This window comes from Diceros bicornis, chromosome 9 (assembly GCF_020826845.1).
Source record: "Diceros bicornis minor isolate mBicDic1 chromosome 9, mDicBic1.mat.cur, whole genome shotgun sequence".
Lineage (NCBI taxonomy): Eukaryota > Metazoa > Chordata > Mammalia > Perissodactyla > Rhinocerotidae > Diceros > Diceros bicornis.
The window spans coordinates 8,811,153-8,824,940 of NC_080748.1; the positions used below are offsets into that span (position 1 = coordinate 8,811,153).

At 34.1% G+C, this 13,788-nt stretch overlaps 1 protein-coding gene across 3 annotated transcripts in view; it reads left to right on the top strand.

Annotated features, from left to right (window-relative positions):
• Positions 1–13,788, top strand: part of NUP58 (nucleoporin 58) — a 50,665-nt gene that overhangs the window by 13,000 nt on the left and 23,877 nt on the right. For all 3 annotated transcript variants that reach the window (XM_058547868.1, XM_058547866.1, XM_058547867.1), the window contains 6 exons: positions 3,688–3,712; positions 4,931–4,996; positions 5,318–5,492; positions 9,359–9,438; positions 11,551–11,669; positions 12,117–12,199. In XM_058547868.1, coding sequence (XP_058403851.1) covers positions 3,688–3,712; positions 4,931–4,996; positions 5,318–5,492; positions 9,359–9,438; positions 11,551–11,669; positions 12,117–12,199 — 548 coding nt within the window. The remainder of the gene's footprint in view (positions 1–3,687; positions 3,713–4,930; positions 4,997–5,317; positions 5,493–9,358; positions 9,439–11,550; positions 11,670–12,116; positions 12,200–13,788) is intronic.

Below are 13,788 nucleotides of genomic sequence, written 5' to 3' on the forward strand. Positions count from 1 at the left end.
TAGGGTAAATACCTAGAAATTGAGTTACTGGATTAAAGAGAGGGATATTTTGGAGACTTTTGGTATATATGGTGAAATTGCTTTCCAGAAAGGTTTTACCAATTTATTTACCCACCAGCCAGTATGGAAATGTCCTCTCACTCTGCTCTTGCCATGCTGAATATTCTTTTTAAATATTTGCCAATCCAAATTCATTTTGAAAATTTTTTTATTGTTGTTGGTTCCGTGTGTGTGATATTTTCGTCTTGTTTTGTTTTGCAACATCTCTTCTGCTTCTGATGAAAGCATGTTTCACTAGAGTATATACATACATATTGCATTGAATCTCTCTGAAGAGCTTAAAATGAGATAATGGATGAAGGTGTAAAATATTCAGTGTCCGTATATCTAAGAATTTTTTTAATTGGACATGATTTTTATTATAAGAAGATGCTATTCTAGGGTGAATTACTATCCTAAAAGTTGGTAAAATCTTTTTAAACTTAAAATCCTTTTAAACTGAAAAAACTTAAAAAAACTTAAAGATTTATTTCTCTTTGAATGAAAATAGACTAATTTCTAAACATAGGGTCCTATCTCTTGTTTTTACTTAGTTTTCTTTGTGGCAACTCTAATTAGAAAAATAGCCTTAGACGTTTTAGCAGCTTATTTTTTTACTCATTTGAAGCAGCCTGACCCTCCAACTACTTTTATTTTAAGCATGAGACTACTTCTGTCTTCGCTGATTGCTTTTAGGCTCCATGTTGAAAGGGCAGATTGAGGCAAAGGAGTAAGAGAAATGTAAGGAGTTAATCTCCCCTCTCTTTTTCCCCTGCTGCCCCCCACCTCCATCGTCTTACTCTCATATTGTGCCTTAGCTAGAGTTGAGCAAAAGGAATACATAGAATAAATGCTCTTGGCTACGTGTACCATATCCCAGTTCCCTTTAATCTGTTATGTGTGTCAAGGGATTCTTTTTTTTTTTTTTTGGTGAGGAGGATTTGCTGTGAGCTAACATCTGTTGCCAATCTTCCTCTTTTTTTGCTTGAGGAAGATTAGCCCTGAGCTAACATCTGTGCCAGTCTTCCTCTATTTTCTGTGTGAGTTGCTGCCACAACATGGCTTGATGAGTGGTGTAGGTCCGTGCCAGGGATCTGAACCTGTGAACCCGGGCTGCTGAAGTGGAGTGCACCGGACTTAACCACTATGCCACGGGGCTGGCCCCAAGGGATTCTGCTTTTAATCTAAAGGATTTCTCTTTTTCTCTAGTAGCTATATCAGTTAGTCTGGACCTCCATTATCAGTGGGATTTAATCAGATGAAGAGTGGTAGGAAACAGCATTTCGTGAAGAAGGGGCAGCATGGAGTGAGACCTAGAGATGAGAATGATCTTGGCCCTTTTGAAGAACTGCTAGAAGGCCAGTGTAGCTACAGAACAGAAAGATCGGATTCCAGAGATCACGAAGGGCCTTGTATACCATGTTAAGGAGTTTTGTAATTGTACTGAAGACAATTGGGATCCACTAAAGGGTTTTGATCTGGATATGTGACTTGGTGAGATTTGTATTTTAAGAAGAGCATTCTGACAGCCATGTGGAAAGGAAGGCAAGAATAGATGTGGAGAACTGTTAGGAAGTTTTTATTACTGAGGCAAAGCTAGGTGGACTAATCAGGAGTCAGTGGTAATCTAGAAACAGGCTCAAGTTGTATATACACGTTTGTGTGTATGTGAAATTTTAAAAATATAATAAAAATGGAATAGTAAAGACATAGCAAAATAATACGTTAGTCAATAAAAAAGTTGATTTGGAAAAAAATAAATCCCTACTTTGTATTACTGTGTCTCATTAAATCTAAGACACTGTCTATAGAACATGGATGCCAACTTCAGAAATGTCAAACTATGAAAGAAAAAAATCTTAGATTCAATGAAATATAAAATGTGGAAAAATAAATTACAGTTGGGTAAAGAGGTAAACAAAAAAAAACCCCACGTACAAAGGTTAAAGGTAACTGACAAATTGAAAGTAAAATACTTGATTTATAAATGCTTATTTTTTCACATTTTAACATTTCTTAAAGCAAGATGTATCTTAACAAATATAAGGATCTAATTTTAGAAATAGACACATGAAATATGATATGCATGAGACAAAGAATTAATATACTTAATGTTGAAATAGCTGTTAGAAGTCAGTAAGAAAAAGACCTCAAAAATGTACAAATAACATGAACAGGCAGCTCACAAAAGGAGAAATACGCTTGTCTAATTAACATTTGAAATATATATATATATTTTTTCTTTTTGGTGAGGAGGACCAGCCCTGAGCTAACATCCAATGCCAATCCTCCTCTTTTTTTTTTTTTTTTTTTTTTTGCTGAGGAAGACTGGCCCTGGGCTAACATCCATGCCCATCTTCCTCCACTTTATATGGGACGCCGCCACAGCATGGCTTAACAAGCGGTGCGTCGGTGCACACCCAGGATCCGAACCGGCGAACCCCGGGCCGCCACAGCGGAACGTGTGCACCCAACTGCTTGCGCCACCGGGCCGGCCCCATAACATTTGAAATATATTTTGCTTTACTTAGTACTGTAAGAAATATGAGTTAAGATTATAATGAAGTGACATTTTCACCTACATACTGGCAATGATTTTTTTTAAAAAATGTTCATTGTTAAGGGTGTGACGGAAAAGGTACTCTTATTCATAGTAGATAGAAAAGTAAACTGGGACAATTGTTTTAAGGGATCAGTTTGGTAGTATGTCAGAGGCCTTCCCTGGTATAGTCTTTGACCTATAAATTCCTCTTGGAATACAGATAAAGTAGTGCACAAGTATTTGTAGATACAGACATTCGTTGCAGCAACATTCTTTATATAGTGAATGCAAATGTGCTAAGAAAAGAGTTGGGCATAAAGGTTATGATACAGCTACATCATCAGTACTGTATGGTCACTTAAAGTCATCGTGAGTGACATGGAAAATATTCCCAACATGCTGAGAAAATGCTAAAATGTAACTTATGATAATCCTGGTTGCTTTAAAAAATGTGTTAAGTGCAGAAAAAGGCTAGAAAGAACCATTGAGGTTCTCTGGTAGGATGAAGTTTTGTGTCTTTCTGTATTTTCCATGTTCTCTTAAGAAGTTCTTGTTTTTCTAGTCAGAAATAAATTTTGGAAAAGCAGAAAGGGAGTCACTGCATCATTTGCTGAACGAGCATTTTTACTTTTCTACTCTTACATGTATGCTATTAATGACAACTATCAAATAGGTGTTATTACTGAGAGAGCTGTTGATATGTCTGCAGACATTAAAAACTATTTTCATGTTTTTTACTTTGCTGCTTTTGTACGGAATTTAGAGAGGTTCAGGTAATCTGACATATTTTAGTATTCTATGCTGATAGGACCTTAAAATGTGTCAAGTAAAGCTCTCAGGAGTTAAACTGCTAGGCAAGAATATTTTTCATGGAAGATAATTGAAAAAGGAGGATAATTGCTGTGGAATGAAATCGATGCAAATCAGCTACATAACTGTCATGTACATAAACATGTCTCCATGACACGCTGTGTTTGGAGTTTGACCAGTCGACATCATGAGTTAACAGTTTCTATTTCTACCTTAGTTTGCGTTAACTTAAAATTTGTATTTGGAATACGTTGTTAAATTACCTGTTGTCACACAAAGCTTCTTGAATTTTCTAGGTGATAAAACAGGAACAAGACCAGAGTAAGTTTATATTTTAACTTTTAAAATATTTTAATTAAAGAGTTTTACTTATTAAATTGTAGGCAGATGGTACGATTGGAAGTAAATGGAACCATGTAGGCATTTAGAAGAAAAATACTTTCAACTACTTTTTGTCAAAAATAAAATAATAAACATATGCTCTGGAAAGATTATGAAAGATCAAGTCTTTAATTTTTAATCATTAAAAAAGTTTATAATCAATTTTTCCTAGGAAGTGGTTGGCTTTTCCCTGAATAATACAATAAACACAAATATATGTATGCATTTTTTTTTAACTTATTAAATATTGAACTACTCATGGAACTTCACTCTTGGAGCACCTTTTATTTATATATATAAGTGAAAACATATATACCTTTTATATAAAAATTACTATGTAAGTACCATTTATTTCCTGATGATGAAGAGGGAGAATAGCCTCCATATACATCGGACATATGTTTGAAGATCATTATTTTTATTACCAATTATATTTTCTCTCCCAGTTTGTATTGCATTAAATAAAGCATTTGTAAATAAATGATCGCGCTCACTCCTCCAAAACATCTTGTGTATCTTTTAGCCTCTTACATAAATGAGGAAGACGAGAGAGACTGAGATTGGCCTAAGGTTGTATCAGGGAAGTAGTAGCAGACCTGTGACTGCAGTCTAGCTCGTGATGCCGTTACAGCATGCCGGATTTCACTCATTCTTGTCTTCATTAAGTAGTTATGATTCCCTTAAGCTATTCCTAGGTCTTATTTTGTTGGAGAACAAATTGAAGTTATAAAATAATAAAGTAAAATATTTTGAGCATCTCATTATGAGAAGTTTTTAGACTTTAATGAATGCTTTAATATCTTTGAACTGAATAAAATGTCAGTCATAGAATTTTTGAGTGGCGGGAACGTAGTTTAATATTTCACCTAATCTGTGGTATTTTCTGATTTTTTCCTTAAACATTTAGTCAAATGCATTTAATTACTTACAATAGATGTCAGTCTGAGAAAAGAAATCTCCATGTCCCATGAGTTGTTGTTATTTTATAGATTGGGAAATTTATTGTTCTTTATAAAGAACTTTGAAATCATCCAAGAAAGCTATAAATGGGGAATATTTGCTCTATTTTCTAGGGTCTTAACACATAGTCTAGTAAAACTCAGCTATCAGCTTTTTATAATCTCGATGGTTTTAATACGTCTGTGGCATTTTTCTTAGGGATAGTAAAGCACTGAAGGATGAAAATCTACCTCCTGTCATCTGCCAGGATGTTGAAAATCTCCAGTAAGTATGTGAAATATGATTAGATAAATCATACTGGAAGAATGCTGGAATATATTTTAGGGGGAACATCTCCTCTTCCTCCTGAACATTTTAACTTGGATTAAAATTTTAATGCTTTTAGAAATTAGAGACAAAGCAGAAAAACAGGAATTAAAATTCTGTAACTGCCATTCTATAAGAAAGCATGTGAACTGTAGAGGAATTTTTAGTATTTGCTTCTTAAAACACTTGGACTCTGACCAACCTATTGTAAATGTGCTTTTTTTCTGTGGGAAACCAAAAGTGTATTTTTTAAAACTCAGTTTTATTTATTTTTTTTAGGAAATTTGTGAAGGAACAAAAACAAGTCCAAGAAGAAATTAGTAGAATGTCTTCAAAAGCAATGCTTAAAGTGCAAGAAGATATTAAAGCTCTGAAGCAGCTTCTGTCATTGGCTGCCAGTGGACTACAGAGAAACACTCTCAGTATTGACAAACTGAAAATAGAAACTGCTCAGGTAAACTTAGCTTACAGTCATTTTATCGCTGGTGTGTGTTTGTTTGTTTTTTTAAATGGAAATAGGTCTTTTTTAAATTATAAAGTTTAATACAGACGTACTATTAGAAAACCATATAGGTCATAGACTTTTAAATTGCTCTAATAATAATAGTTACTAGTTTTTATTGAGTGCTTACTACCTGTGAGGCAGTATTCTAAGAGATTTCTATATATTAACCCAGTTTAGTTTTCATGATAGCCTATGAGATAGGTCCTGTTATTATCCTCATTATATAGATAAGAAAACAGGCAGAGAGCTTTTTTAACAAGTGGGTGAGCTTGAATTCAGACCCTGGGAATCCAGCTCTAGAGCTTATGCCCCTGACTACTGATTCCATACGAGTGCCTGCTGGCTAAATTGTTATGTTATACCAGAGGAAAACAGCTAGACAGAAAAAAATGTTTTTTGAATCTGCCCGTTATTAAATACAAATTACATTATGCTTTACAGATACTAAATTCTACTGATGGCTTACTAGTCTTGTTAGGTCTTAGTTAATAAAAATAGTAATGAGGCTCATCTTCTGTCATTCATGTCACCTTGTTTTTTGTCCCTACGGTAAATTATGCAATACTTATAAAATATCATGTAATATATAGTTCTTCTCTGTATCAAAGGGGAAGAATGATGATAGAAGATTTACTTATGTTTTATATTTCACAATTATAAAGTGTACTTGATCTGATCATGGCAGTCTAGAAATCTTTCCCTAAGTTTTCCCTGATTAGTTAATGAACTTCATGTGATATGCCTTTTTAATGTGGGCTTGTCAGAGTGCTATGCTCTTCGTAAGTGAAGTGATAATATTTTGAGTAAAAGTTTAAAGGTACTTATGTGTCTTTTTTATTGGAATATAATTGACATATAACATTATATTAATTTGTGTACAACATAATGATTCAATATTTGTGTATATTGTGAAATGATTGCCACAATTAGGTCTAACATCCGCTATCACCATAAATAGTTACAAATTGTTTTTTTTCAAGGAGACACTGTTTATTTGTTTGTTTTTTGGTGGGAAAGATTTGCCCTGAGCTAACATCTCTTACCGATCTTCCTCTTTTTTTTTTTCCCCCGAGTGGTGTGGTTCCGCACCCAGGAACCAAACCCAGATCGCCAAAGCGGAGTGTGCGGACCTTTAACCACTAACTAGGTGGTCAGGGCTGGCTCTACAAATTTTTCTTTCCCCTTGGGATGAGAACCTTTAAGATCTACTTTCTTAGCAACTTTCAAATATACAATACAGTATTATTAACTGTAGTCACCATGCTGTACATTACATCCCCAGGACTTGTTTATTTTATAACTGGAAATTTGTACCTGCTTATGTGTTTTTAAGTCAACTATTGGAGAATACTTTTATGTTTTTAATAAAAATGTTACTAAAATAGCTATTCTAAACTATTATGTTTAAAGGGCATTCAGAGGCTTATTGTCTACTTTCAGATTTCCTGTTCGCTTACAAATTTTTTGGTAAACATGAGTAAAGGATTCCTCCATGCTTCCTTCTCACTTATTTTTCCTTTATATATCATCTGATATGTACTCTCTAGGAGGAAGAAAATGTTAGTTATGCTTTTAGACTATGGAGAATGGTAAGACTCTGATTAAACATTATATGAAATTATATAAATTATATGGAAAAGGTCATTGGCAAAGTAACGGGAGGCAAACTCAAGAAAAAGAGAAATTAATGTTATAATGGGATCCATTGTAACTCTAACACTGGATGATTCTCTACACAAATATTTGTGGAATACCTGTTACATACCTGTTACGTACCTGTTACATCTCTTTCAGAGATAAAAAGACAACTCCAGAGGTACTAAAAGTCTAGTGGGGTAAATGAAATAATAAAAGATTGGCTAGAATATAAAGGTGGCAACTGAAGATGAGGATATGAGTGAAGGAAAGTTTCCTTAAGGAAAAAATAATCTGAGTTTAGTTTAGAAAATTTTATAGGAGATATCAAAGAAATTTGATCTAAGATTATTCTTATTTCCAGTACACAGGAATTAGTGTTCTACCCACAATCTAGTGAATTATCAATGGAAAAAAATGTTCTGATTCCCTTAATGAAGTAGTTATCAATCTTATTTAACCCAAAAACCTCAAAGAAAGCCTTTCTGGGAAATACAAACAATTCTGAACCGAGGAGCAGTGTTGTGACTGTGTAGACCAGAACCTTGTGGAAGCAAAGTCTTTTATATACCTCATTTTTTGGTACATAACTTGAGAGTTTAAATTACTAGGGTCGTTAAAATTCTTCTTTTTGGGTAGGGTGGATGCCAAATGGTTTGTTGAAGTTATATTGCTGAGTTCATGCGTTCATTCAGTGAACATTTTTAAGGCTATATTATGCGCAGAGCACTTAAACAGGCATTTGGGATCAAAACACAGTATACTAGAGAGAGTGAGTTAAATCAGTCAGGTAATATGTTCCAGATACAAGGTATATGGAGGCACAAAGGACTCAAATGGACACTTTTATCATCTGTCCAGAATAGGATACCTTTGTGTTAAGTCTTGAAACATACATAGGTGTTCCCCAGGCTGATAGGAAGGAAGGATAACATGCAAAGGCATGGAGGCGTGAAATCGGCGTGTTTGAGGATCTACAAGCAGTTTAGTATTAGAGGAGCACTGAGTATGAGTCTGGGCCTGGCAAGAGTCAATGCTTAGAGAAGTAGGCAGGGGTCAGAGTTTGAATAGTCCAGACCTCTCCAGGGCGTTTGTACTAGAGTCCATCAGATGGAAGCCCAAGTCGAAGAACGAAAAGGAAGTGGAAAGACCAGTTAGAGACTGTTAGACACTTAACAGCTTGGCAGTAAGATGAGGGCGAGAGGTGGCTACAGGGAATATAAAGTTAAGGTAAGACGCCTTTTTTTTTTTTTTTTTTAATTTTATTTATTTATTTATTTTCCCCCTAAGCCCCAGTAGATAGTTGTATGTCATAGCTGCACATCCTTCTAGTATGTGGGACGCGGCCTTAGCATGGCCGGAAAAGCAGTGTGTCGGTGCGTGCCCAGGATCCGAACCCGGGCCCACCAGCAGCTGAGCACACGCACTTAACCACTAAGCCACGGGGCCGGCCCATGACGCCTTTTTTTTAATAAGAGAAACTTAAATAGAGGTTGAAAAAGTGGTGAAATGATAGGAATGTGAAATGTAAGGGGGTAAAACAGAATATCTGTCTTGAAAAACCTTTAGCTAGAAGAAGGCACTATAAGAAAGGTTACGTGTATAAGCTTTAAAAGAATCGGGCTGCCTCACTTCGGTTCTCAGGTCTTCCAGCCTTGGGCAGATTACTTAATGTCTCTGTAACTCCATTTCTCCACCTGTAAAAAGGGAAACAGTACCTCCATCATAGGGTTATTACTGAGGATTAACCATGATAATATGAGTAAAGCATTGTACGTAGTAGGTACCCAGAATGTTAGCTGCTGCCATCAGCAGCCTCAACATTATTATTACTACTACCTTGCTTTTTTAAAATAGTGTTTTCTATATTTGTATAGTAAAGATTTTTAAATATTAGCATAGTCTTTCACTGTGGATGAATTAACTCTATGAATCCTACCGAAATCCATAGTTTCTTAACATAGACCAGCACCTCATTATAAATTTATCATAAAATTCGTTAAAAGTATAGTTTGTCTTCTCTGGAAAGAGGTTTTAGCAACTTGTTATAAAGTAGCTTTATCCATAATGTGCATGAATCTCCAAGAATGGCATTGTTTGAAGTTTCAGTCCAAAGGTATTGGTATTTTTAGCCTAATTTTTAACTGACCTTTCTTTTTTTTAAATCTCTGATATATTAGGAATTAAAGAATGCTGAAATAGCTTTAAGAACCCAGAAAACACCGCCTGGACTCCAACATGAAAATACAGCTCCTGCTGAGTAAGTTACTGGATTTTTTTTAAACAAATGTTTCTCACTTTAAGAAAGCACAATAGTAAAAACAATATACAGGCTAAGAATTTTTAGTTTACTATGTAGCAAGCCTGGGTTAATAAGCACTTTACATGGATTTTTAAATTTAATTCTCATAATAACCCTAAGAGGGTAGTTTACTATTTTTTCTTTATTAAAGGGTAAGTGAAGGCTAAGATCTGAGCTTTTAACTGCGGTTATACATGCTAAAATCAGCAAATTACATGTTATTTATGGGGTCTATTCCTTTTCATTAAATTTTGCAGGTAGTAGAAACTTACATTTTTGCCAATAATGGCTTTTAATTTAAAAATAATTTTATGATAGTCCCTTCTGTAAACAGGGCATACTAAATATAGTTTAACCCTTTTACTTATTTGCATAGCTTTTATTTATATAGGTAATAAATCCACAAGAAGAAAAATTAGAAAACATAGACAAGTAAAATTAAAATGAAAAAATCCACCTGTAATCTTATCACCCAGCTTGTATATCTGTCTCGTTTTCATACATGTGATGTATGTCTTGTCTCTTTTTTAATATCCTTTTGAGTTGCTAGAGATAATAATAGCTAATATTTATCAAATGCTTACCATACGCCAAGCAGTGTGCTTAGCACTTCACATGCTTTATCTCATTTCCCACACGACCTCTACAGCTGTTACTATGCCAGTCTTAGAGATGAGGAGCCTGAGGCGTGAAGAGGTGCAGTCCTGAGCTTGTGAGTGGGAGAGGTCTGTTTGACTCCTGGTCCCTCACTTTTTTTTTCTTTTAACTCTTTATTACGCTATAATTTCAGATTTACAGAAAAGTTGCAAGACTAAAACAAAGAATTCCCATATATCTTTCATCCAGATTCCCTAAATGTTAACGTTTTTACTAAATTTGTTTCTTGCTCTTTATATGTATATATAGTTTTTTTCCTCTGAATAGTTTATTTGCAGATGTGATGCCGTTTATGCTTAAGTACTTTAGTGTGTATTTCTTAAACATAAGAATATTCTCTTACATAACCACAGTACAATAATCAAAAATCAGCAAATTAGCAATGACAGTGATACTCCGGTTATTTTATTCAGATTAGCATGAGATGTCATTCCTCGCTGGACTTCCTCTGGTGTTTTACCCCTCTGTCTTGTTTTTCATGCTACCATCAGAGCATAGTTTTGAATGAGTTGAATTGTATCAGTTTCCACTGGGGAAAGCTGTCACACTCTCTCTCCATTTCTTATAGAATAACATTCAGCCTGCTTTGCATGCTATTCAAGGTTCCCTTTTATCTTGCTAGCATTCTCTGGTTAAATTTATTGGAATAGTAGTAGTAATTACATGCTATTCCTGTAGTACACTGTAGCGTTTTCAGATTATAAGTAATGTTTCAGAGTATAAGAACTATAAGTACCTGGTTGTAAAATCTGGTTGACAGTTGCACTTTTTTTTAACTTTCTATTTTGAACTTATTTTTGATTTACAGAAAACTTGCAAAAATGCTAGTACAAAGAATTTCCTTTTATCTCTTGCCCTACTTCCCTTAACGTTAACATATTACGTAACCGTAGTATAATTGTCAAGAACAGAAGATTAACATTAGCACAATATTATTAACCAAACTACTGAACTTATTTGAATTTTACTGACTTTTCCACTAATGTGCCCTTTCTGTTGTGGGATCCTATTTTCTTCCACTAATGTATTTTTTCTACTCTAGGATCCTATTCACATTGCATTTAGTTGTTATTTCTCCTTAATCTCTTCCAATCTGTAACAGTTATTCAGTCTTTTCTTGTGTTTGATGACCTTGATACTTTTGAAGAGTATTGAGTTATTTTGTAGATTATCCCTTAATTGGGGTTTTTCATGATTGGAGTAAGGATACGCATCTGTTTTTGATACCTTGATAACTTACGAGTTTGGGTTTTTATTTCGATAATATCTGTACCACTTAAAGATACATTACATCATCAGACTAATTCAAAGGCCCTACCCGATGGGGGCATATATTTATTTATTTGATATTTTGTATATAAAGAAAATAATGTTTTTAAAACTTTGATCTGACTTTTTAAATGTTTTATATAGCTACTTCAGAATCTTGGTTCAGCAGTTTGAGGTACAGCTTCAGCAGTACAGACAGCAGATTGAAGAACTAGAAAACCATCTTGCCACTCAAGCAAATAATTCGCATATAACCCCTCAAGGTAACATGTTTTCTGTGGTAATTTTTTTTTGATAGCACAGTTTTTTGATAAGAGAGAGGTTAAGCTATTGTATAGTAGATATTCTAGATAACTACTAGTAGTTGTCTTAAGCTGCCATAAGAAAATTTCCTCAGAAGTCCTTGATTAGCTCTTCATTCCCTGTAAGTATGAAATGCTTTATTATGATTGTGACTATGCTAACAAGGGCAGAAGTCTTAGGGCCTCCTCCGTTTCCACACGTTGTGATGGAGACACCCTTCTCTCAGTCTGCTCACTGCTCTCTCCTCTTATTCATGGAAATACTGGAGTAGTTTTTTCCCTCCTATACATTAGCCACCAAAAATTGGACTCAAGTAATGGAAAAATAACATTGATTGTGTTATATGTATATTTGTGTAACGTTGTGTTACATGTATATTTGTGTGATAATATAATTTTCTTTTATAGATTTGTCAATGGCTATGCAGAAAATATATCAAACATTTGTAGCTTTAGCTGCACAACTTCAGTCTATTCATGAAAATGTAAAGGTAAGTTTTCATTGCCAGTTCAACTCTCTGGATATCTTGACCCAAGTGAAGTATTTGTTCATTTGCAGGACAAAAGTATCCATGCTTATTACAGAAATAGTTAAAATTACATATAAGTGAAAAAGACTAAAACTAAAATAATCCATAATCATGCCCAGACACATCCATGGATAACATTTATTCTTTTTAAAAAGATCTAAGTGTCTTATGCAATCTGTTATTGTAACTTTTTTCAACAGTATATTGTAAACAACTTTCTTTGTTCATGCACATATTTCTTCAACATCATTTTTAGTGGTTATGTAAGATTTCATTGTACATATGTGCATAGTTTGTTTAACACATCCTCTTTTGGACATTTAGGTTGTTTCCATCTTTTTACCACGAAAAACAGCAGTACAGAAAATAAACATTCTTAGTAGCAAAATCATTTTGCACTGCTTTGATTTTATATATGTTTAAAATGTTTATTAGCCACTGCATTAAAAAACTTGCTTACAACATTTGTCCATTCTAAATACAGGAAACTGTGTTTGTTAGATAATATAAATAAAATAATTTGTCACTGAATATTCTTTTATTGATGTCATAATAGTTTATAACATTGTGAGATTCCAGTTGTACATTATTATTAGTCACCATATAAATGCACCCTTCACCCCTTGTGTCCACCCCCCAACTCCCTTCCCCCTGGTAACCACCAGACTGTTCTCTCTGTTCGTGTGTTAGTTTATATTCCACATATGAGAGAGGTCATACAGTGTTTGTCTTTCTCTGTCTGGCTTATTTCACTTAACGTACTGCCCTCCAGGTCCATCCATGTTGTTGCAAATGGAATAATTCTGTCTTTTTTTATAGCTGAGTAGTATTCCATTGTGTGTATACATATATATGTGTGTGTGTGTGTGTGTATATATGTATACATACAGCACATCTTTATCCAGTCGTCTGTCGATGGATACTTGGGGTGCTTCCACTTCTTGGCTATAGTGAATAATGCTGCAGTGAACATAGGAGTGCACAAGTCTCTTTGGATTGTTGATTTCAAGCTCTTTGGATAAATATCCAGAAGTGGGTATCACTGAATATTTTGAACCTCGTGTAATAATGTTAGTTTTTAAAATTTTTTAAGTGAAGTGTTAAATATAAGTACACTTTTTCCAACTAATTAAGCAAATATGAACTATGTAGAATAGAGTTTAATCAAGATTACCAATATTTTCATTTTTATTTTAATCTGATGCATGATAATATAATTTTTTAAAAAGTTAACCATTTAAATTATACCATTTCTGAAATGACAGCACACTTCAGACCTTTTGCTTTAATAGATTTAAAATTCTAAACCAAATCTTTAAATTAATTTCATTTTAAAGGAGGAACTTTCATCAAATTTTCATGAAATTTTTATGTCTATAGTAAATATTACTTTCGTTTTTTAAAGTGCTAAAGATGATTCTGTGTTGGCACTTTGAATTCTGTTTTGCAGATCGTTATTTTCCTTAATTTTCATTATGAAAGTTTTCAGATATACACTCTATATCCTAATGAACGCCCAGGTACCTGCCACCCAACTTCAGTCATTATCA